Below are 26,037 nucleotides of genomic sequence, written 5' to 3'. Positions count from 1 at the left end.
GTGGATAGGATTGCATCTATGATTCTAATACCTTTATCTGCTTCATCCCAATTATTTTCAGGGAGAAAAATGGAACTACTCCTGAGGCTGGGCTTACATCCCCCACCCGTCCCCCAAAAAAAGTAACAAAATGGGGAGCCCCGGCCAATGCCCAATAGGTCAAGGGAGCCGCAGGTTGAAAAAGTTTAGGAACCACTGCCTTAATATAAAGGAATATTTTTAGGAAGATACATTACAATTTGCAGCTCCTTGGTGACAAATATTAAAATCTCTGTACTTTAATATCGTTTAATAAATCTTAAATTGGTCTACTTGTATGGCTTTTCTAAAATTCCTTGGTGTTACAGACTTTTCCAGTTCATGGTAAACAACTAACTTACTATGCATTTTTGTATACTTTTGCATTTTGTCAAGTAATTTCTCATTGTTAGTCATCTTTTTTGCTGTGTTTTAGTCTCTTGTGAAGGAACCCTTTGCTAAAAGGCGCAAGCTGTTGCGAGACTCTTTCGTAGAGACCGAGGGAGAGTTCATGTTTGCCACCTTCATGGACACTTCCAACACAGATGAGATTTCGGAGTTCCTGGAGCAGTCTATTAAAGGTATTTAGGAGACCACCTCTGACTGGGAGTCCTGGCCAGCACTGGTGCCATCATATGTTAGGTGCCATAATGTTTGACCATTGTTGCTGCACTAGCCTTTGTTTTCTGTACATAGACACTCAAATTATGCACCGATATTGGGCTACGGTATTGTATCTGCTGCAGATCAGATTTGTAGCTGCTGAATGCTGTTAATTGTTTTTATATATATATATATATATATATATATATATATATATATATATATATATATTCATACACTGGTAAAGCATTATTTGACTTACCTAGATCTTTGGCGCCAGTTGACGAATCTGCACAACATTTTCCGGAAAGAAGGTGCCGTGCTGATTCTTGTTGTGCATCGAAAGTTTTGGGTCAATCAGGACCAAAGAAAAATGGGAGGGGGGGGTCAAAAACTGTGTTTTCCCAATGTTAATTCCTACAGAGATTTTAGTCGCAACTACAGCCCAAACCATTAGGTGGAATTAAACCAAAATCGGTAGAAAGGAAGAAAAGTGTGTGTGTGTGTGTATATATATATATAGGGATGCGGATCCTCCAAGGATCCGATATTCCTCGTGCTGAAGCCATCTTGGGACTCTGCTTCAGCCTAGTCCCACAAAAAATGTGTAAAAAAAGAAAAGGGGACCGGGTAGGAATACCCTGACCCCCTAATTGTGGTCCTGGGATCCCCCAGTGACCCCGAAAGGGCCGAAAAGCACGTTTGTGTTTTTTACCTCACGACTGAGACGCAAATCTGCAGCAATGTTTAGTTTTTTAAACTGCGAGCGAGCTCCTCCTCAGGCTCTATTAGCACCTAGGACCATGTCCTCCACAGGGCAAACGCCACCTCCCATACCATAACACAAAATGAGGGGGGGGGGCGTGGACCCGCCCGCCCCGGGTACAATCTTCTCCCCGGGGGCAAAATTTTTTTGTGAAGAATGAGTGGCCATGCTCCCCCTTACCCGTACCGTTCTCAGACCCTGGGACCACCACCTCCCTTGAGCCATACATGGCCATGGACTCCACCGCCCCCAAGGGCCAGCTCCTCTATGTCCTAAGGTGCCAACTCCAGCTGTTTGCTCTTCCTTGGTGGGAGCTTTGACAGATCCCACCAAGCAAAAGAAAACACTCCGGTGCCAGCAGACAGGAGTTGTCAAAGTGCTCCAGCCCACTGGAAGAGGAGGTTTCCACTCTTTCCCTGGCCCCAGGTATGCGGGTGCAGAAAGATGAAACAATTGCTCCTGTACGTAGTGAGCTGCCTTTCCAGCAGCTCCCTCCACGCAGCAGCAAAGCCGGCACCTGCAGAAGGCATAGAGCCGGCTGGGACGGTGGGGTCTTGAGACCCCACCCCCCGCGGTCCTGGGAGAAAAAAACAAAAAGAGGCAAAATAAAGGTCAGAAACTAGCAGAAAGAGCATGAATAAAAGTGAGAAACAAGCAGAATAAAGCTCCGCAACAAGCCGACAGGCAGAATAAAGGTGATAAACGAGCAGAAGAGGCAAAATAAAGGTCAGAAACGAGCTAAAAGAGTTCAAATGTGAGAAAGAAGCAGAACGAGGTATAGTAAAGGTCTCAGAGTGTAGAAAGAGGCAAAATAGGATTAGCATCAAGCAGAAAGAGGCTGTATTAGAGGTCAGAAACCAGCAGCAAGAGGCAAAACAGTGGGCAGAAAAGCAAGCAGGAAAGGCAAAACAGAGCAGAAGAGGGCAAAACGGAGAACACTCATACCCACTGTGAGAAAGTGGCTCTGTATATACTGTTCCTTAATAGGTACAGGGTGTACAGAGTCCACAGTCCCCAAGGGTTTGACAGAGGCTAAAGTTAGATATAACCTTACTCTAAAGTGGTAGCTTGGTCGAGCAGTAAGGCTGTATCAGAGGACAGTGTAAAGCATTTGTTGTACACACTGTCAGCAAATGGTCTCACACACTCAAGAACTGAACTCTAGGCCAATGGTTTCTATATATAAAATATATGCTTGTTTTATTTTAGAACCAACAATTGGATTTAAAATATTCTTTCTCAGAATGAGATGCTTTATATAAATACTTTTGCAATATGCAATTGACTTTTGTAAACAGTTACAAGTGGTTGCAATAGGCAACTCTATTTAAACACAACAATGCATTGAGCTCAATGGAAATTTCAAGTTATTTGCAACAGATTACTTTTAGGATTACTTTTGGAATTCCAGGACTGGATCCTAGATTCAGTCCTGGGTCAGTACTTAGAATCAAGTGATGAAAGCCGACTTAATTACTGGGATGATTTTTAAACAATATTTAGCTATTTTAAAAGTTGACACTTAGAAAATATTTCAAAGAAAACAGTCAATGATTCCCTATGGAAGAAAATTCAAGTTGCAGGTACAGTATGTTCTCGTTACTTTTGTAATCCAGTACTGGGTGCCTAAACTCAGTACTGGGACCTTTATCCAAAACAGGCAAGTAATTACGTTTTCAGATATTATACGATTTTTAAAGAATAGCTAACTACAACTTAAGCCCCCGCAATGCACTGCTTATGAACTTACATATAACATCACTCATGACATGCTCAGTGACATCACTGATGACATCATCCACAGAAGCACTCACACACCTACTCGCAAGCCTATACAACCTCTCGTATAGCCACACAACTGCTCACATACCCATTCACAGACCCAAGTTGTTTCCTAGTGGCTATTACCTCTCTACGGCGAGTTAGTGAGCTACAAGCACTAACTATTCAGGAACCTTTTCTGCAAATCCATCATAATAAGGTTGTTCTCCGAACAAATACTAAATTCTTTTCTAAAGTAATTTCTCCCTTCCACCTCAATCAGTCTGTAGAGTTGCCCGTATTTTTCTCGCAACCACAGGTGGTCGCAGAAAGAGCTCTTCATACTTTAGATGTTAAAAGAGCATTGCTATATTACATCGAGAGAACACAACCCTTTTGTAAGATATAACAACTTTTCGTGTCTTTCTCACCACCACACAAAGGCAACCCCATATCATAATCGGGATAGCTAGATGAATTGTTAAATGTATACAAATTTGCTACCACAAAGCAAAACGTACCTTATCTGTTCCTCCTAAAGCCCACTCTACACGAAAGATAGGGGCTCCCATGGCATTTTTAGGGAACATTCCCTTAGATGACATCTGCAGAGCAGCTACATGGTCTACACCGCACACATTCACAAAACATTATTGTGTAGATGTGCAAACAAAACAACAAGCTAGTGTGGGCCAGGCTGTACTCAAAACACTATTTCAAACCACTGCAACAGATACTGGTGGTCGCCGCTAAGGAGGGGTACTGCTATACAATCTATGCATGGTGTGTAATCTGCAGCTCATATGCCTCTAACGCACGGGCACTCATAGTACGGCCCGCGACCTAAAAAATCCAGTTGACCCAGCTGGCTGGTGTAGGTACCAAAAATAGATTATGAGGTTATAGAAGTCAAATGAAAAGAGGACCGGGCGGAGAAAGCAGAGCTCTCCCGTGCAGTGGCGTAGCTAGAGCTTGTGGCGCCCGGGGCTATCCCTCAGATTGCCGCCCCCCCTCCCCCCGGGGGAGGGCATGCACTTCAAAGAGGTCCGAGAGACACGTAGTATGGCCGCTAATAGTTACCTTTATCATGCAAGTTACATGCACATACATGACACGGTCCAAGGCTACACAGTTGAAAACACCGGTGACTGGCAGTACAAAAGAGAACACACAGACTGCATGATCTATCTGGGGACTCAGAAAAACTGCATGTGACATCCATCAGAGAGCTGCGTGAACAATTACCTGGTAATCCCCTCAACACAATGCAAACATGCACATTCATGACACTGTTCATGTAACCTTCATCTACAGCTTACATTAAATGACCATTCATCATGGTCCCCCCCCCATTAAAGCAGTGGGGACCTGCACAAACGTGATGTGCTCTGTGGACCCAAAACCAACTTAACAGTATCGAAGCCTGTGATTCTTTATCTTTCAAAAACAGCAAATTAATTATTCACAGGGAATGACTCACTGTGTGCCCTTAAAACTAAACGCAGCACAAAGGGGTCAGTCAGCTCCACCTTGCCAACACAGACCGGATACAAAGCCCACTCTGGTGGCCCAAAGGCAACAACCAGGGGTCACTCCCTGTCATTACTTCCAAGCAGCAGCAACCAACTCCCTGGGAATGAAAAGACATGTGCTCTTGGTTCCCAAAACCAGCTTGTAATAGTGCATCTCTTCTTCACAGCAGCCTCAGCACACACATGGTGCACAGCCTGCCTGGGGGCCCAAAGCTAAAATACAGGGAGGGGCGACACATTATGATCACAATCCTTAAACACAGTTGTGGGGGCCATGGGAACTTGTTCAACTCTATCCAAGACCCGGGACCAACTGTTCCGGCGCTGCGGCACTCCTTGAATATTCAGAAGAAACCAGAAAAATAGGACCAGTAAAACTCACTCTTTTCCAAATCTCTTTCTAAATATTATCACTTTCCATGTAATGTTCCTTTGATGGGAAGAGGAGGTTTCTGAGGTGGGAGTATCAGGCAAGTGATACTACTCTGGCTCCATCTGTTCGAGCCTTCATGGAGGATCCCTCTTCATTACTACCTCCACCTGACCACGGACTCGGCAACGCTCTCCCTTACAGGCTTGATTATCCACTACTCCTCTCTCCAGTGCACCTTATCTCACAGCTGACCTTGGGCCCCCAGCCCCATATCAGGCCCCATCGGGCTCCACTTTGCTTTTTCCCGGTAAAAACATTAGTAAAATCACCTTCAAACTTAAAACATTGAATATAGCAGTAAATATAATTAGCATGCACTTTAAAGTATGTTCCACAGTAGCCCTTATGACCCGACTGCTAATTAAATCAACAAAAACAGAAAGGCCATAACAGGGCCGGCTTTAGCGCTGATGCGAAAGTCTTTTTTGGCGCCACACTAATAACCTCTTTCTCCATAAATACCTTTACTACCACCTTCCAACAGTGCCCCTCATCCCTCTATGGCCCCCCTAGTGATCTCCTCCTCAGATTCCCTCACTCCCTCACGCCACAAGTGCCCCTCTTCTCCCCATAGCCCCTCCCCCTCATGACCTCCTCCTTGGACTCCCTCACTGCCACCATCCACCAGTGCCCCTTATCTCTCTGTAGCCTCTCCCCCTCATGACCTCCTCAGACTCCCTCACTACCACCCTCCACCAGTGCTCCTCATCTCACCCTAGCTCCCCCTCCACACCATGACCTCTTCCTCGGATTCCCTCACTGTCACCCAGGGCACAAGTCCTAAAAAAAGAAGTGGGGGGACGCTGACGTCACAACAGCAAGTGATGTCACGAAAGGTGGCTTGCACCATCAGACTCATTGCCTCCCCTCGCTCACCCCTTAGATGCCATTGCATCAGAAAAGCCAGCGCGTGAGCAGCGTTCTGAATGAGCTCCGATCTCGCCCCAGAGAGGCCAAAGAGTAAATGTGTGGCTCCAGTAATCGAGCTCCCGCGAAAATAAGTGAGGGGACGCCATCCACCCGCCTGGTACCCCGACTCGAGCCCTGCAGTCACCCTCCACCAGTGCCCCTCATCGCTCCACAGCCCCTCCAACTACCTCCTCCTCAGATTACCTCACTGCCACCCTCCACCTGTGCCCCTCATCGCTCCGTAGCCCCTCTCTCATATGCATTTGTTGTTTAGCGCTACTCATATCAGTGTAGTGTGTCTGCACTTTACACCACGAACACATTATACAGAGACAATGAATCATACAAGTATGTAAATCAGTCTACAGGGAATGTCACATAAGCCAATGAGGATTACAAGGTGTAGGAATCTGCTGCATACTTAGAAAGAGGACACAACAACCATAAATAAAGATATTTCTCCCCGTTGTGCCTCTGGTGGGGAGGCGTACAACTCTGATACACTCCCAGGTCTACTAATGTTGGTGAATCTGGGAATGTGTCAGAATCCATGGTTAAATGTGCTGGAACACCTACACTCCACCTGAGGCATGCCTCCCTGCTGCAGATTAACGCAAGGCAGCGATTGCGCTGCCTTGTGTTACTCTAGATTCCTCAAACCAAGGTGGCCTTGCGGGACTAGATAAATCTCATTTAGGTTTTGTGACGCCGTTTTGTGCCCTTGCGACGACGCAAAACCTTGATAAATATGCCCCTGTTTGTCTTTTCTTGTCTCTGCAAAGCGCTCACATTTGAATTCATCCACACCCTCTTTCATCTTGTTTCATTGCTACAGATACAATGATTTCGTTGTAATGTTAGCAAAATGGAATTAAACATGCCGAGGAGGGAAGTAAAAGTGTGATTTGTTATGAAAGGTCTCTAAAAACCTCCCCAATAAAAGATTATTCGCAGCAAAACACTCCAAGTGTTGCTTTATGTGTATGCTATTTCAACTGCACACACTCCTGCTTGCTGCAAAAACCTAATAGCATTACGGTAGCCTTTGCTACACTGTATTTCAAAGTAGGTCCGTGTCATCCATACTGGTGGCCAGTATATTTTGAGAGGGTTTGGTCTGGGGAAACACAACCTTAGGATTTAAAAGAGTATTCCATGGGGGTCAGCTTTACTGATAAAAATGTATCTCTGCCCAAACATACTCATTTTAGCAACATTAGAATGATGAAAGACTGAGGAAGTTCTAACTATATCACAAAACATATCTATACCATTCACGTTTGTATGCAGCTCTTTGGTGACAGACTCAGTTCATTGGTCACTGTCCTATGTTAGGATTGTAACATCTGAACTGCAAGTAACACAAGGATCTCTGTGGCAAAGGCAACAACCCACTGAGCTTCGACACAAAATACAGTTCATCTGCATTTAAAAACTACTAACAGACAAATGATTGCTCTCAAGCGAATCATTAATCACCAGCGTTATTGGGGCATCTTTTATTGTCTTATTGTTGTCCTGCATCGGCCATGATAATGATAAAAACTTCAGTATCAACTATATGACTTGTTGCCCCCCTCTTTTCGCTCCATGAGATGGTATCCATTCTTTGTTCACAAGGAGTATAAAATAAACAGTACCCCCCCCCCCCCCCCCCCCCCGTGATAGAGAATGGAGATTCCTAGCCAGACAGGCATATAAGGATAAAGTGTTCAACTGTGTCTTTCATGTGAAATGTGATGCGAGACACAAGCTGCTCATCAAGATGCTGAAAGCGCCTAGAGACAGCCATCCCATCTGAGGCAGGTGTTTGCAGGGTCGTCCTACTAAAACATATAATTACCTGACGCCTCCTTTTCTCATGGCCTTCAGCCGATCATGCATGCATCCCGGCCGCTTTTCCAGTGCCAGGTCAATGACAGCAGGTCTTTGTGACACTGCACACTGGCATCCTGGAAATAGTAATGTGGCTGGACACAGAGCTTTACACTAAACCTAGAACTGGCAGGAACCCAGCAGGAAAAATACAGACATGACGTACATCTGCAACCTCATTGACAGGGTTCGAGGTTCAGAGCGCATAGACCCAGGCACCACGTCATTGCCATAGTAAAGTTTGAACCCTTGCCTTGTGTTTACTCTGTAACACACAAAAGTATTTTAATACCAGGGCATGCTGAGCCAGGTAATCACTGCTTGAAAGAAGGACTATAGGGAACAACGCATCCTACCCAAGAGTAGGCTCGAGCGAGATTTCAGTTGTGGTCAATTTCACTTTATACACGGAATCCTTCACAATCCTCAAGGAAACCTTCTGAACTGCAAGTAACACAAGGATCTCTGTGGCAAAGGCAGCAACCCACTGAGCATCCACACAAAATACAGTTCATCTGCATTTAAAAACTACTGACAGACAAATAATTGGTCTCAAGCGAATCATTAATCACCAGCGTTATTGGGGCACCTTTTATTGTCTTATTGTTGTCCTGCATCGGCCATGATAATGATAAAAACTGTTTAAATTAAGCGCACACGAAGTACGTGTCCTGCTGGACCTGCGCATATTTAAAAAAAGAAATGAAACACATTCTCTTACCTACTACTGCAGTCTGCACTAAAACAAATTATCCACGCAGCAGGCTCAGCAGACTGCCCCAGGCCACAAGGTCCTCACGAGAGTGCGTAGTGGTGAAGCGCGTGACGCGTCACCGCTACGTTCTCATCGCGAGGGCCGGGCAAAAATGTAGCCCAGGGCCGTCATTGGTAGCGCTGGCGCGCGCTCTCCATGATTGACGGCCCTGGAGCAGGCTGGAATGGGCGACGCCGCGGGCAGAGAGATTAACGGTCATCATGGCACTCATAGCACTACAGGTTAGTGCGCGCTGCTTTCCCGGCCGTGGCGGACTTTATAATTTATTTAGTGACACTGTGTCCCTAAATAAATTAAAAGGCCGCCGCCGCCCTAAATATAGTGCCGCCTGGGGCGGTCCGCCCCCACCGCCCCCCCTGGCTACGCGCCTGCTCCCGTGGCATTTTCAAATGACTGTAAACGAGTGAGAGCATAAAAAATGGAATCTGTGGGGAAAGACTGATATGTGATCTGTTTCGATCAGTTGTTCTTTTTGTCATGATCAAAGCAACTCTTTCTTGAGTACTTACCTGCAAGATTTAGAGCTTTAACATCAGAGACTCTTTAATAGGATGGAAGGCACAGTAGTATATCCCGTTTGGCTGGCACTTGTTTTCTGAATAAAGATAATCATTTGGCCATTGTTGGAGAAAACGAACAATGGAAACATTCCAAAGGACTGAATTGTTGGGGGGGAGAGGGGTGGGGGGGCAGGGCTTGGAAATCAGATTTCTCTCCCAAAAACCCAAAAGGAGTTTAGTAACTAGGGGATGTTCTCTTACTGGGTGATCTGCTACTGGAGTGTGCCCTGCAGAGATGGCCGATCTTGACTGTTTTGTAGGATAAGTCTACAGTTTCCAGAATAAATAAGTAGGTGAAAACAAATGTCACATCTGCAACCACTGTATCAAGGTCCCGTTCAGGGCACCGGCATGTCCACCTATTTAGTCCATGCTGATTGATAACGTTTGTGGATGGAGTCTGACCAGGCATTAAGCATTAAGAGGGCTTTGCTCACTCGGCAGCCTGACTTGAAAGATTACATACTATTAGATGAAGCTGTTTCAGAAGGACCAAGGGATGTGATTTCTGTAGAGGTTCCAGGAGCAGCTTTGGAAGGAGAAGGAGAAGCAGGGGAGGCTCGCACAATAGCTCCAGTAGAATAGAGAACCAAGGTTGTGTTCTCCATAATGGAGTTATGATGACCTGAGCCATTTGTCTCCTGGTCTGACATCTCACTCAAAGGAGTATTGTAAATGGGAAAATGCGAAGTTGCGCCCTGTCCAGTGTTGGCAAAAGGAATCCGTGTCAAGAGCCAGATCTGGTCTCCAGCTGTAAAAGAGCAAGATTTGAAATGTAAGTCTGAATGCAAAAAGGTTGATCTTGAATGGACCTCATTTGTCCATCAGTGTTGAGAATAAAAAAGGATAGAGTTTCCATTTGCTCGAATTGCAAAGGAATTGCAGATTCCAGTCTGCGATATGGTTGTTTTTACTTGGACGATGAGCTGATGTATATTGTTGGGTAAACAGAATTTCCAGAATTCCTTCACAATGCCTGGTAGAGATTCAAGATGTCTTTCCCCCAGGGCTGTTTATGTATTTATCTGCTGAATTGTTGTCCTTGCGGAGCAGGATACAATATTGAGACTTCTTGGTGGGGCATAAAGGTAAGAGACCGGTTTGGAAATGATCCAGCCAGAAGCTCCATGCAATTGACTCTCCTCTTGGGACCATGTGCCTCATGTGGAGATGGCATCGCGTCTTGCCCCACAGCTGAGGAAGCTGGCAGCTGATTCTATTAAATACATTTTCTGTTTATAAATGGCCCTGCCATTCCAGTTTTCCATGTGGGGTGATCACCATTGAAACAATTATTTGACCACTTTAGAGTGGGACTACCTGGGCATAGGCAATTCTTTTCCGCCGATGTTCTATTTTCAGTCTCTGTAATGCTCTGTAGTGAAGCTCACCTTAGGACTCCTAACTTTACTACTCCTAAACTGAGAAAAATCCTAACTCTAAGACTTTCGGTATTCACAGAAGGCATTTAGGAGTCCTAAAGATAGGACTCCTAACTTCTGTGGATACTGAAATGAGTAAGTGCCTTCTGTGAATACCAAAATGGTAGTAAGTTCAGGATTTTCTCTTAAGTTCGTTCTGTGAATCGGGCCCACTGACTTTCTGAGTCCTGCTTGAACATAGGCTGCAGTTTTTTCAGAGAGAAATCAATCTGAAGAACAAGGGTGAATGTCTTCTGGATCGAAAGTGTGAGAAGATAGTTTGAGTGAATAAGAGTGTTGGAAGAACCGTCTGGATCCTGCAGCCCAATCCTCTTGAGTATACCTTGTTTTTATCCTCCAGTGTGCTGGCGGGCAAAATGTCCAAATAAGTCTCTTATAGGTAACCTAGGATTTCTATGGCTTTCGCCTTAGATGGTCTTTTTGCTTTTAAAAAACGTACTTTACCAAGGGGAGCAGCTTCAGGGATGAGAGGTGAAACAGCAGGGTTTTCTGGCACCAGGAATGAGGCGGTGGACTTCGTTTAGGTTAATGAACCTAGGGATGAGGAAACTGACTTTCATACATAATTTTGAATAGACTAATCAAGGATCTGCCTATCTCCGTTAAACAAAATACATATATATATTTTGAGGAGTTAGACCCACTAACGACCTTAATTAATAAATACGCGTGTGTCTGTCTGTGTGTGTGTTTATGTATAAATATATAGTGGGGGAACTGCCAAGCCCCCCTTTATTTTTTTTATCTTTTCTCTTTACCTCTGCTCTCCCCTGAACCCTAAACTTATTTTTACCTCCCCGTAATCCTAAAATTACCCTTACCTCCCTTTACCTTTCCATAACCGTACAATTACCCTCCCCTCCCTTTACTGCTACCCACACATCCTTATCACTTTTTGTTAAATAACGTAATAATATATATATTTTTTTTTTTACTTATCCCTGTGATAAAGTCTGAGAATTACTCATTTGTGGTTGCTATTTACGCGTTATTCCGGATCCCATATAATGCCCTTAATTATGAAGAGGAGACTGGGCCTTGCATTCAAAAAAGTCCATACACTTTTGAAATTGGTGCGAGTCGTGATCAAATTAGTGCTCTTTTAATCTTATTGCAGATAGTTTGTCTCTTTACTCACTTTCCCTTTGTATCATGCCATGAGGGGCCATAGAACGGAAACTGCCCTGGCGACCCAATGGGTGTGTGCACCCCGGGGCACCCTGGTATTCCAGAAGGGGTAGTAGAAGCTTGTGCGGCCTCTTCTGTGATACGAATAGCGCTGGCTGGGAGTTCCCTAATTTGCATAGGGGTGTGGTCCCATGCAAATGAGGGAAGCACCATGCCTCTGCGATACCTATAGCTATATTAACAAAAATGTTTTGTGCTTGAACTGACAAAGCATGCATTGTTGACTTATGCTATGCCATATTACCGGTACAGGTGAAGAGGTAAACATGCCCTTAGGAGGTGCACTGACAGCGTGCCCTTGAAGGGCAGCCCTCTGGAGGAGCTAAAAGGGGTCCAAGGGACCCCCCCCCCCCCCCAACACCAGCAGGTGGCTGCAGTCACTCACTGCACCTGCCTGCAAGACGATCTAGCCCCCCTCTTCAAAGTGCAGGGACGGTACACGCTTGCACTTTGAAGCACAGAGTGGCTTTAGAGCAGCCGCTCCGCGTTTCACTGAGTGCACTGCCCTCAGGTCACCACATGTTTGCGACTGTCTTGAGAGCAGCATATTCATCATAGTAGGCGTTCTCTCCCTGTATGTACCCTATTCTTAATATGCTGGAAGCCTTCATTTGCAACCAATATTGGAAGAGTTGCTTAAGAACTGTTAGAGTGATCTTTTTAGGTCTTGCCTGCGATGCAGCGCAGCTGCTCGCTTTCGAGATCTATAGTCGTTGGTTTTCTGTCGGGCTTCTTTGGAAGTGGGGTTGGTGCACGCCCGGTCTCCCTTGGGCCCCCCCCACACTGCGAGGCGGTCTTCCCACCAAGCCGTTGTAATCTGCAGTTTCCATCAGAGAAGCCCTAATGCCAGGTCGAAAGTCTTATCTTGGCCTCTGCAGCGGTGCCAGACTCGGGTGAGTGTCTTCCTTCGTGGTATAAAGGAGATTTCAATCTCCTAAATGGGGGGGGGGCTTAATTTTTTCTGGCTACTCCCCGAGCACCGATACACGGCCTTGCGGTACCTCGCACCTCAATCCTCCTTTGTAGTGAAAATGTCACAGCTCGAGGCGCGTGTCGTCGAGGTGCCATGGTGTCATGTCAGCATGTTCACAAGAGTAATGGTGAGGCCTAGCGCTTCTCTCACCCGCTCCAGGATGTGCAGAGGGAGCTGCCCTTCACGGGCCCTCATGGCGCAGCAGAACGGTGACTTACCACCACAGGACAGGAGTAAACCTGCTGAAAGTGGCGGGGCCTCCACCCCACCCCACGATGTCACCAGGCCAGAAGCGGCATGTGCCGGGTTTCTTTGCTCTAATTGCTGACGGGATTATTAGACTCTAAATATTTGTGAGCCGTGCGGCGGGGATTTGATTAAAGACAATTCTACGAAAAAATGCTGTTCTGGAAACTGCTCATATTTGGCTGTTTTGGATGCGAAATGCTCAGTAATTCGGCGCATTATTATTTTCCGTATGGTTTTCTGTTTCAATGTGGGTTTGTTTAATGTTTAAGCCGCTGCCAGGGTTTGCAGACTGAGGCACACCGAGAGTACATTTTACCTCCGAGGCAGGATCAGTGCAAGGCACGAGGCCTCAGTCTCGAGGAGATGGCATGGGAGGGCTGCCCATGTGCACTGCACACACCATTACGCATCCCGTGGCACTGCCCAGACTCCTGGAGGTACTCGGGACACTCTCACACACCCCTCTCCACAGGCAGCTGCGCACATCTACAGGCTGCTTACAGAGCACTGAAAGTAAGTGTGCATTGGCTAAACTGAAAATGCACATGTGCACTGCACGCACCATTACGCCTCCCGTGTAGGGTGACAAACTGGCATGGGTGCAAATTCAGGATGGGCAGTGTAAAAATTCAGGACAAAGGGTCAAAATTCAGGACAAAACTTTGGGACAAAAGGTACGTTTTCCGGACACATCAGAGGAGGTCGCACAATATTATATAAATAAATAGACAACCAACATAAGTACTAGTCAAAATACCTTTATATTAGGTTGAGACAATCGTGCACTTCAGTTTTTCACGCACCTTTGAGCAACTGTGAAGATCTTTTTGTGGTATTTCATATGCTCATGATCTATTTATATGGTTTCGGCACTGGGTTGTCTAGTCTGATATTTTGTTTATAGTTCAGGGTCCTAGCAGGCATGTTTGGTGAGAGAAGTGGTCAGGAAGATCTGCTCGGATGGACTTTGTTACTAGCATATCATATCTGAGTGGCACTGTGAGATGTAGAGCAGCACGCATAGAATGGAGCCAATTGGGACCTGCAGTGCTGGACTAGAGTTCAATACTCTGAGTGGCCAGCTTTATGTCAGATCACTTCGGTAGTACATGTCTATTCAGCTGGTGATGACTGGTTTATGGGCTGGTACAGTACTGAGTGATGGTTAAGACCCAGAGGACAGGTCTTGTGTGAAGACAGGAAAACAGTTATTAACCAGCCTGCATGAGCTATAACTGGAAATACACAACTGAAAGTTATGGTATTATTGTGGGCCAGAATGATAAGATAGGAGTTCACATTACTATATAATGCCTTTAGATGATGAATCAGCCCAATTAGAATGCTGATTGGGCTGTTTCATTTGTGTGAGCTGTAAGCTGCAGATTCTATCTGATGCCAAGAAGTGTGCTACAGACCAGAAACTGTATACTTTGGTGAGGCATTATTGAAGGTCAGAAGGAGGCACTGTCTTTTACATACAGAACATTTAATTTCGAAATGGAAGCACAAGGCCAACATGCAGTTCTACTGATAAAACTACATAGCTCACAAATAATAATGGGTGAAAATGAGGTTTCAGCGCCTTTATCAGATGAGCCTGTTTTAGAGTACAGAGCCAGCATTGAGATGAAAGGTCAGGAAGCACACTCCGAGTATGGCAAGAATTGGTGCCTCACTTGTCTACTCTGTTTCATTTAAAGTTTCAAATAAAGTAAAGTAGTCTAGCCAGAGTGTTTCTCCTGATGTTAACGTTTGTTAGCAGGTCCATATGGCCCAAGACCACTTGTTCTGCTCAAAAGTCTTAACCTTGTATAATGCATTGTGCACGTTTCATCTCACTTGTTGCTCATTTCACACTCGCTTCTCGTAATTGGCGTGATCAGCTATTGTTTTGTGCATGCTGTTCCCTGTAGTTTCTTCCTGGACCCTTTTGTCATATCCCTAACTTTACAGGCAAAATCACTCATTAATTTCTAAATAAGGAGTATAAACGTGTTCAGGTGACAGTAATCCTCTGCTTCCCTAAAAGTGTTTTCTTTTTCCAGGATGTTCTTTGTTTTTTTTGTTTTTTTTAAGACATCATTTTACACTTGCCTCTCCTCCCTTTATAAGCTATTTCCTATTTTCTGGTTTTACAGCACTGAAAGGTCATATAAATGACAAATATAATCACACCACTGCAAATAAAAAAATAAAGTAAAAGAACATTGTAATTGGCAATGCTAAAAGCTCTAACTTTTATAAATGCAGGACTGATTGCATATACTCGTTTTTTTAAAGTAACTAGCAATGTTACTTTCATCCAATGAGTTACTTTTTAGGTCTCGCTGAGCCCCAGCGCTTGCGCTGGTTCGAAGAGACATTTAGTATGTGGGATTTTCAAAGTGCTGCTGGCTGGCCTAACGCTTGCGTTCACGCGATCGTGCACGCGCGCAGCCGTCCGCCAGCAGCACTTTGAAAACTCGTGTGCGTCATCGCGATCACTTTTGCTTTCAGAGCGATCGCGATGACGCACGCGCACACACAACTCCCGCTTCTCCCCCTCCCCCACCACATTTTGCGTCCTCGGCCGCTCGCGCGCGGCCAACGCTTGTTTGTAATGTCACGCTTCCAGTAAAATGCATCAGTCCGATGAAGGATTTGTTAAACAGGGCGTCTGCAATGAGCTCTTCAATTGAAGACGTGAAAAACTCCAAGCTCCCATAACATATACAGGCACTGTGAGTGCAGCTCGGCCCCGATTATAGGGCTTAATGACCACCACTGTTTGCACGCGCCACAGCCGAGGTGGATACTGGAGTCTGGGAGCGGCACTGCAGTCCTGCGCCAAGCTTCGCCTTCTGACACATCTCTTGTGTGTGAGCTCGTCTTTCCCAACTCGGACTCCGCTTTCAAGCTGAGGATCTTGATGGGCTTGGCTGCTGGTAGGAGCGGGTCTGCTCAGGAGAGTGACAGCATGATGTATAATGTACACCGTAGTTACAGCAGCACATGCTGCTTCAGCCGAGAACTGTTCCTTTAGATGGATACCTCGGTGTTTGTAGAGATGTTGTTGATTGCTCCGTGTGAAGATGCGCAGCAGTCGGGACAGCTCCTCGGGGTCTAGTGCGTTGTTCACAGCCAGCCCATCTTGCATCAAGCCATGCTCTTACACGAATATTTCTTAATGTAGACTGTAGGGTACCGCGAGAGGTAATCCTGTAGTCAAAGGTAAGTCTGTAGTTAAATGTCGGACTGAAACAAAAATTCGGCCGGGCACCAAAATGAAAGTGGCCCCCATTTGCGAAAAAAGTGACCCACGTTTGCAAATCAGGCCACTTTTGAACTTGTAAAAAGACACGCTGTATGGGTATTTTGTACGGTGTGGGAGACTCCGTGTTTGCTGCAAGCATGTTTGTAGTAACAACAGGGAAATCGGCATTACAAACCCAGCCCACTTGACCATAAAATAGGCACACAACCAGCTTAAAAAAAAAACCAAGCATTTGCAATGCAATAGGTCTCGCATTTACGCGAGCTTAAGCTATTGGCATTGTAAATGACAATGAGTTGTATTTACATTTTAAAAACCAAAACATAAATAAAGTCATTGTCATTTACAATGCCAATAGCCAAAACTCACGTAAATGCGAGACCTATTGCATTACAAATGCTTGTTTCTTCCTTGCCTTCAGACCCACCACATGCCTTCACTTGCCAGACTGGCCCATTGTCATTCTGTATGTGGCAATCATCCGGCAGATAGAATGACAATGGTTCCATCACAGTCTGTGAGAGGCCAGGGAGGAGCACGGAGGAGTGCGAGGCAGTCCCAGCAGGGAGTTCTCAGAACACAGAGGCTTCTTAAAGGTGAGCAGTAATCCCCTCCCCTCCCCCCCCCCCCCCCCCCCCCCCCACCACCCTAATCCCGTGACACGTCCCGGACTCCTGGAGGTACTCAGTACACCCCCAAACACCCCTCTCCACAGGTAGGTGCGCACATCTGCAGGCCGCTTACAGAGCACTGAAAGTAAGTGTGCACTGGCTAAACTGTGTAAATGCACGGACAACTGCACAGTCACTATGCACTGTTTGAGCGAAATTACCAGAAGAGGCCAACTGGGCTCCTTACTGTATCTTCCAGAAACATCAACAGTTTATCCAGTTTCACAATGTGACGTTTTCTTTCTTCAAGGAGAGCCCTGTCACTAACCACCCAGTGCGTATCTCCCCATTTCACTGAATGAACCCTCTCACCGACCACTGCTACACCAGGGGCCGTATGTACAAAAAATTGGAATTGCAATTATTGCCGAATCGCAATTCCTAGTGTAAGAAAACGTACAAACTTCAGACAGCCTTTCCTACCTCATGAATATTAATGAGGTGGGTCGCAATTTGTGACCCATTAGGAATTGCAGTCACCACAGGGATGGTAGTCTGCCATGTTTTAATAAAACAATCTCCCCCCCCCCCCCCCATTTTTCAATGCAGACCGTTTTCATTTAAAGGAAAACTGAATGTTTCAAAAAATAAAATTAAACATTTAGGGTTCATTTTTAGTTCTTGCCTGCGATGCAGTGCAGCTGCTTGCTTGCGAGTTCTATAGTCTTTGGTTTTCTGTCAGGCTTCTTTGGAAGTAGGGTTGGTGCACGCCCTGTCTCCCTTAGGCCCTGCCCACTCTGCGAGGCGGTCTTCCCACCAAGTTGTTGTAATCTGCAGTTTCCATCAGAGAAGCCCTATGGCATGGCCGATAGTCTTATCCTGGCCTCTGCAGAGGTGCTAGACTCGGGTGAGTGGCTTCCTTCGTGGCATAAAGGAGATTTCGATCTCCTAATAAATTACGTGCACCCCTGCCAGAACGGTTCCTGTATCTGTTGTTTCCTGAAACATCCCAGTTGTCACGTTGGTGAGAAATATCACAAATAATACGGTACCTACAAGTGGTAAATGAATTAATAGGATGCATACCGCGCCGTGAAAACCACTGAAAACATTTACTGCTGACACATTTGTGGTTAACTACAAAATAAGAGAAGTCCTTCTTTTTAACTGTAATAGTGCCGCAAGCTGTTAGGGGGGAGAGAGGCTCATGGTTATTTTTTTTAATTTTAAGTTTGTTACAAATCGCATCCCAAACTCACCTCACTTCAGGATATTACTAGAAGAAATTTACAGTTTTGTAATAACTTAGCTGGTGCTGTTCTAATTTTTGTGTACTGAAACGGGGAGTTGGGCGTAAGAATTTGCTTCTCGTTATCTGATCTCAGTATAGCAAGGAATGTGTTTTTTTAAGCAGCATGTGGTGTGCCTTGCTTCTTGTGCAGTATGGGCGTAAATTAACAGATCTGCCTTAGGAATGGCCAAACCCACCCTCTAACTAAAACAGCTGTTCCCTATGTGCTGCAGTATCAAGCTCCATATAAACCACCCAGGGTAAACAACATCAAGAGGTCAAAGCCTCCCGTGCATATCTGCTGCTCTTTAGTACTGCTCATAGCACCACCCGAAAGGCTGCGGCCACATCCAGGACCTGGCATAATTGTTAGGGATTATTCAGTAGCTGTGTTGAGTTTGCATTGCCTTTTTGTACCAGTGTCTGTAATATGCGAGACAGAGTAAGGGCACACAAACACAAAGATAATCATTCATTCCATATGGTTCGGCACCGTTACTTTCCGCTCCATACCCCATGTTGCTTTTTACAAAGCTGCATCTAACTTGAATTCTGCCTTTTCTGACTTCCCTCTCCGCATACGGTTATATATTATTTTTGTGTTGCTATTTGTTTTACCTTTGCCTACAATTCTGGATGCCAATAAAGTAATTTGATCGGGTTGCATTAAAGCAGTTCTCAACTCCATTCATTCAGTCACACAAGGATCACCTCAAACTGAGCATAAATACATATTTAAAAAAAATTATCCAATTTACTTTATATCGCGCTCCACTACGCACAAAAAATAAGTAAAACAATGCCATTTACAACGCCGATAGCTCTAGCTTTTACAAATGTGAGACCTATTGCATTGCAAATGCTTGTTTGTTTGGGCTGTTTCTTATTGCCATGCCAAGTAGGCATTTTTTTACACGGAGCTGTAAAACTATAATATCTGCGTTTGTATTGTAAGGCCATAAATCCTATTGCTCTGTATTTTCAATATTGTGACAAATGTACTTTTGTATGTTGTTCATAAGGACTTATGTCTAACCAACCATTTTATAGCAAAAAAGAACTTAAAATGTCCACACCATCTGTGGTGTGGAAGCGGATCTGTGTAAAAGATGGGAAATTAGTAAGACAATAATGAATAACAAGCATTGGAACTGCAATCGGTCTTGCATTTGTTTGTGTTGAAGCTATTGGCATTGTAAATGGCAATATATTTTTCTTATGTGTTATGGTTTGTATGTGGTGTGTAGTGGAACTATGTGTATTGGATTAGTTAGTGGTGTGGTGTGGAGTGGATTTGTGGAGCGGCATTATGTGGCATGGTGTGCTGTGGAAATATATGGTTAGCAATTTTGTGGCATGTGTAGTGGTATTGTGTCGAGTGGTAACTTGTACAGTTTAATTATGTGGGGTGCAGTTGAATTTTGCGGCACAATGTGGAATTGTGTGGTGTGGATTTGATGTATGTGGTGTTGTCACTGCGTTGAGTTGTATTATATGGTTTGGTGTTAAATTATGTGGTGTGGGTTGGAAATGTGTAAAGCTGAATTGTGTGGCATGGAACTTTTTGAATACCTTTGCGTTTTTGGTGATGGAAAAGAACAAATAGGTAGAAGCTAAGCATCAGATCTATGAGTTAAAAAAGAAAAAAAAAAAGGAAAGAGTTGGACCTATTGGCATTTTAAATGTCTTTTACCTATGCGTTATGGATTGGAGTGGATGTATGTGGTGTATACCAATTATGTGGGTTGAATTAGACTTGTTAGTTGTGGCATTGTGTGGTGTGAACCTGTGTGGTGTGGATTTGTGTAGTGGAATTATGTGGTATTGTGTGCAATTGTATTGTGGTCGTAATTATGTATTTTTGAGTGTATTGGAATTATGTGGTGTGAGACTGTGTGTAATGGAGTAAGTTTGTGGAGTGGTGTTTTGTGTTGTGGAGTGTTATGTAGTGGAGTTTAAAGAAGACCTTCTACAATCGAATGGCTCTTAATTAAAAAAAGAATTATCAAAAAATGTCTCCTAGTGTTTTTTTGTCCTTGCAATGCTGGCAATCTCCTGCTGCCTGTTGTAATGCTTGTTTGTTATAGCTTTTTTTGTAATGCAGGGACATAAACAATAGGAGAGTTGAGATTCAGAAATACTACCTGAATTACAACATGAGCTGCGGACGGTCACTAGGAGAGAATCAGCAGATGCCAGATTCTGAGGACACACTGAGGTGGTGCTGAGTAATGCTGCAGTGGTGCTGAGGTGTTGGTGTGCAAGTACAGATGTGATGCTCAGGTGCTGCTGAATGAAACTGTTATTGCTTAGTGCTGGTGTTGAGGTGATACTGAATGTTACTGAGGCAGTGCTGAGTGATGCTGAGGTGGTGCTGAGTGACGCTATGGGGGAGTGACCCTTGACCTTGTTGGTAGGTCGCTCCCCCACCACACAGCTCCGCTTGTGTGTCCTGACCCTGCTCCAGCTGCCACTGCTATGGAAGTTGAGGCCCTCCTCCACCCACAGGCTACTACCTGCGCCTCATCCCTGGTGGCCAGTGGTAGGCCTTAGGTTTGTATCTCTGTCGCTGTCTGTCTTCCCTGTACTGCCCATACTGTCTTCTGGTGTCTGTGACCGCTGTTGCCTGTCTCCCCCCTGTGCCTGCATTCTTATCTGTGCCAGTTTTGCCTTCTGTTCCCCTTCACTGCCCATTCGCTGCCCCTGCCTCCCAGCTGCTCCTCCCTCCCACATCCCCATATTTGGCGGCCGCTGCGCGTGAGGAGAGCGTCCCTTGACCTTGTTGGTAGGCCGCTCCCCCACCACACAGATCCGCCCGTGTGTCCTGACCCTGCCACAGCTGCCACTGCTGTAGAAGTTGAGGCCCTCTTCCACCCGCAGGCTACCACCTGCGCCTCAAGCCTGGTGGCCAGTGGTAGGCCTTAGGTTTGTATCTCTGTCGCTGTCTGTCTGTCTTCCCTGTACTGCCCATACTGTCTTCTGGTGTCTGTGACCGCTGTTGCCTGTCTCCCCCCTGTGCCTGCATTCTTATCTGTGCCCGTTTTGCCTTCTGTTCCCCCTCGCTGCCCCTGATTTGTGCCCGTTTTGCTTGCCTTCTGTCCCCCTCGTTGCCCCTTCATTCTGTTTCCCCTTGCCTGCTGTTCCCCCTCACTGCTCCTGATTTGTGCCCGTTTTGCCTTGTGTTCCCCATCGCTGCCCCTGATTTGTGCCCGTTTTGCTTGCCTTTTGTCCCCCTCGTTGCCCCTTCATTTCTGTGCCCTCTTGCCTTCTGTTCCCCCTTGCTGCCCCTGATTGTGCCTGGTTGCCTTAGGTGCCCTCGCCGCTCCCGTTCCTGCTGCTGCGCCCCCTGTGGCCCCGCCCCCTCACTGCCCATTTGCTGCCCTTGCCTCGCGCCTCCCAGCTGCTCCCCCCTCCCACATCTCCGTATTTGGCAGCTGCTGTGCGGCCACGCGCAGCGGGAGAGTCACTGGCGCGCCGAAGGCAAGCCCGTCTGCGCCCGGACCGAGCCCCGCACCCGACACGAAGACCACCGCGCTATGATGCCAGCACACTCCACGCTCTCAACCCCGGACGGACCCACACCTGCTTCAAGGCCGCCCCAAAACGTACATGCGGTCCCTTCACCTGCCGGAACTGCAGCTCCACCATTCTCGGAGCCGCCAAACAACCCGCCAAGAAAGACCTCAACCACCTACGATGCATCCTACTGAACACCTGCTCTGCACGCAGACACGCCGTCGAGCTCTGGGACCTGCTCGACACATCCTCCCCGGACGTCGCCTTCAAGAGAGAGACCTGGATGAATGACTCCTCCGCACCCGACATCACTATAGCCATCCCAGACGGCTACAAGATCATACGCAGAGACCGCACCAACGGAGTCAGAGGAGGAATCGCCATCGTCCACAAGAACAGCATCAGAGTCTCGACCAGCACCGACGACACTCTCAGCACCGCCGAACACATGCATTTCCAGATCCACTCAGACCCCAACTCCACCCACAGAGGCACCCTCATCTACAGACTCCCCGGACCCCGACCCCAGTTCAGCAACTCCATCGCCGACTTCATCAGCACGCACGCCCTGACCTCCCCCGACTACATCCTCCTCGGAGACCTGAACTTTCACCTTGAGAACAATGACAGCAACTCGACAGCACTGATCGAAACCTCGCCAACCTCGGACTGAGGCAACTCGTCACAGCGCCTACCCACACGCTTGACTTCATCTTCTCCGCAAGCCCCCACATCGCCTTCAGCCACACCACGAACTCCTCTGGACCGACCACCGCTGCATCCACTTCTCCTTCCAGAAACCCACCGCACCCAACAGATCCCTCGCCGCTGCTGGAGAAAAATCACCGAAGACCAACTACACGTAAACCTCGCTCTCAGCCCACCCACCGAACCCTCCAACACCGACGCTGCCCACAGCCTCAGATGCTGGATCGACCACTGTGCGAAAACACCCTCGCCCGCTCAAGAACCCCCCTTCCCTACAGAGACACCAGCAAGAGGGCCATCTAGTTCACCCCAGAACTCCTAGCGAGCCTGCTGGAAACTAGAGAAGAGATGGCGCAGTGAGCAGACTCCGGACTGCCATGCAGCCCACAAGGACGCCACCCGCAACCACCATCACCTCATCAGGACTGCCAAGAGGACCTCCTTCAAAGACCGCCTCAACAACAACGCACACAATAGCAAGGAGCTCTTCAACATCGTGAAGGACCTCTCCAACCCCAGCTCCAACACCAACATCCTGCCGTCGTAAGCCCTGTGCGACTCCCTCTCCACTTTTTTCCACCGCAAGATAGCAGACATCCACGACCGCTTCAACACCCAGACAGCCCCAACAGACATCAACACAACAGAATCTTCGCACACCATCGACCACGACCCCCTGCTAGCCTGGGCCAACGTGAGCCTCAATGACACCATCAAGACCATGAGCACAATCCACTCTGGCTCCCTGTCAGACCCATTCCCGCACCACATCTTCAACAAAGCCAGCAGCTCCATCGCACCCCACCTGCGCAACGTCCTCAATCTCTCCCTCGAGACCGCAACCTTCCCAGAGAGCTGGAAACACGCCGAGATTAACGCCCTACTCAAAAAAAAACAAGGCAGACCCTAGAGACCTGAAGAACTTCCGGCCCATCTCTCTGCCCCTGTTCCCGGCCAAGGTCATCGAGAAGATAGTCAACAGACAGCTAACCCGATATCTTGAAGAAAACAGAATCCTGGACCCTTCCCAGTCAGGGTTCTGCAGCAACCACAGCACCAAGACCGCCCTCACCGCCGCCACTGATGACATCAGGACCCTGCTGGACAACGGTGAGACCGCAGCCCTCCTCCTCCTGGACCTCTCAGCCGCATTCGACACCGTCTGCCACCGCACACTATGCGCACGCCTCCACGCCGTAGGGATCCGAGACAAAGCCCTGGAATGGCTGCCTCCTTCCTCTCCGGCAGGACCCAGAACGTCTGCCTCCTCCCCAAACCACCCCCCCATTCCGATCTGAAGCCGCCGAGATCATCTGCGGTGTACCCCAGGGATCCTCCCTCAGCCCGACACTGTTCAATGGTTACATGGCCCGCTCGCACACGTCGCGCGACAGCACGACCTCAACATAATCTCCTACGCTGACAACACTCAACTGATCCTCTCCCTCACCAAGGACCCCATCACCGCCAAAGCCAACCTCCACGAAGGAATGGAGGTCGTCGTCGACTGGAGGAAGATCAGCCGACTGAAGCTAAACACGGACAAAACGGAGGTCCTCATCCTCAGCTCCAACCCTTCAGCCTAGGACGACTCCTGGTGGCATACGGCACTGGGGGCAGCCCCGATACCCACCGACCACACACGCAACCTGGGAATCCTCCTCGACTCTACGCTCTCCATGACCAAGCAAGTCAATGCCGTCTCCTCCTCCTGCTTCAACACCCTCCGCATGCTCCGCAAGATCTACAGGTGGATCCAGACAGATGCAAGAAGAACAGTCATCCAGGCCCTTGTCAGCAGCATTCTCGACTACAGAAACGCCCTCTACGCGGGAGCCCCGACCAAGCTCATCAAACGTCTGCAACGCATCCAAAACACCTCGGCACGACTGATCCTCGACGTGCCACGGCCACATCACCCCCCCCCCCCCCACCTGAGAAACCTGCCCTGGCTGCCCGTCAACAAGAGGATATCCTTCAAGCTCCTCATCCATGCACACAAGGCACTCCACAAGACCGGCCCAGCCCACCTCAACAGACGACTTTTCTTCTACATCTCCAACCGCCAGCTCTGCTCCGCCGACCTTGCACTCGCCACCGTCCCGCACATCCGTAGAACAACCACCTGCGGGAGATCCGTCTCCCACCTCGCTGCCAAGACCTGGAACACCCTCCCACTGAGCTTACGACAGACCCAATACCTGCTGACCTTCAGGAGGCTACTCAAGACCTGGCTGTTTGACCAGTAGCTCTTAACCCCCCCCCCCCCTTCCAGCGCCTTGAGACACTCACGAGTATATAGCGTGCTCTACAAATGTTGATTGATTGACTGAGGTGGTGGTGCAGCGCTGGTGCTGGGTTGAGGTGATGCACTGTTGATGCTGAGGTGGTGCTGAATTGCTGCTGAGGTGGTGGTGGTGCACTGATGCAGAAATGGTGCTGTGCTGATGCGCTCTCCAAGTGCTGATGTGGTGCTGTGCTGATGCTGAGGTGGTGGTGAACTGATGAGGTGATGCTGAATGATGCTGATGTAGTGCTGAGTAGGGCTGAGGTGGTGCTTAGTAAGGCTGAGGTGGTGCTTAGTAAGGCTGAGGTGGTAGTGCTGCACTGGGTCTGATGTGGTGCTGAGCTGCTTCTTAGGTGGTGCTGGATGATAAGTTGGTGCTGTGCTGAGGTAATGCTGTGCGTATGTTGAAGTTGTGCTGCATTGGCGCTGAGTTGCTGCTAAGGTGGGGGCTGCTTTGGTGCTGAGCTGGTGGTGATGCACTGATGCGGCGCTAGTGCTGTGCTAATGCTGAGGTGGTGCTACTCTGATGCTGAGTCATGCTGAGCTGGTGCTGCTACACTGGTGCTCGGGTGGTGCTGAGCTGGTGCTCAGTTGATAAGTGATGCTGATGTGGTGTTGTGCTGAAGTGGTGGTGCACTGATGTGGATATGGTGCTATGCAAATGCAGAGGTGGTGCTGTGCTAATGCTGAGTTGGGGGTGCACTGATGAGGAAGTGGTGCTGTGTGATATTGAGGTGGTGGTGTGCGATATTGAGGTGGTGATGTGTGATATTGAGGTGGTGCTGTGTGATATTGAGGTGATGCTGTGGTGGTGATGAGTTGTGTTGAGTTATGCTGAGGTGGTGGTGCTGCGCTGGTGCCGAGTGATGCGGAGTTGGTGCTGAAGTGGTGCTTCATGGGTCCTGAGTTGCTGCTGAGGTGGTGCTGCGCTGGAAGTGGTGCACTGATGCTGAAATGTTGCTGTGCTAGTGCTGAGATGGTGATGTGTTGATGTGGTGCTGAGTTGGTGGTGCACTGAGGAGTTAGTGCTGTGCTGATGCCAAGGTGGTGCTGTGCTGATGCTGAGATGGGGCTGTATTGATGCTGAGGTGGTGGTGTTCATGTGGTGCTGTGCTAATGAGGAGATGGTGCTGCACTGATGCGGAGTTGGTGCTGCACTGGTGGTGGATCACTAATGAGGTGGTAGTGCTATGCTGATGCTGAGTTGGTGGTGCTGCACTGTTTCTGAGGTGGTGCTGAGCTGGTGCTGAGCTGGTGATCAGGTGGTGCTGAGTGATATTGAGT

At 47.6% G+C, this 26,037-nt stretch overlaps 1 protein-coding gene across 2 annotated transcripts in view; it reads left to right on the top strand.

The window, feature by feature from the left end:
* The window catches only part of LIG1 (DNA ligase 1), a 502,345-nt gene that overhangs the window by 381,066 nt on the left and 95,242 nt on the right, over positions 1-26,037 (top strand). For both annotated transcript variants that reach the window (XM_085616644.1, XM_085616645.1), the window contains exon 21: positions 455-599. In XM_085616644.1, coding sequence (XP_085472770.1) covers positions 455-599 — 145 coding nt within the window. The remainder of the gene's footprint in view (positions 1-454; positions 600-26,037) is intronic.

Source organism: Triturus cristatus, chromosome 7, assembly GCF_964204655.1.
Source record: "Triturus cristatus chromosome 7, aTriCri1.1, whole genome shotgun sequence".
Lineage (NCBI taxonomy): Eukaryota > Metazoa > Chordata > Amphibia > Caudata > Salamandridae > Triturus > Triturus cristatus.
The sequence above is the reverse complement of the archived record's forward strand: the minus strand, read 5'-3'. Positions and strand labels throughout refer to the sequence as shown.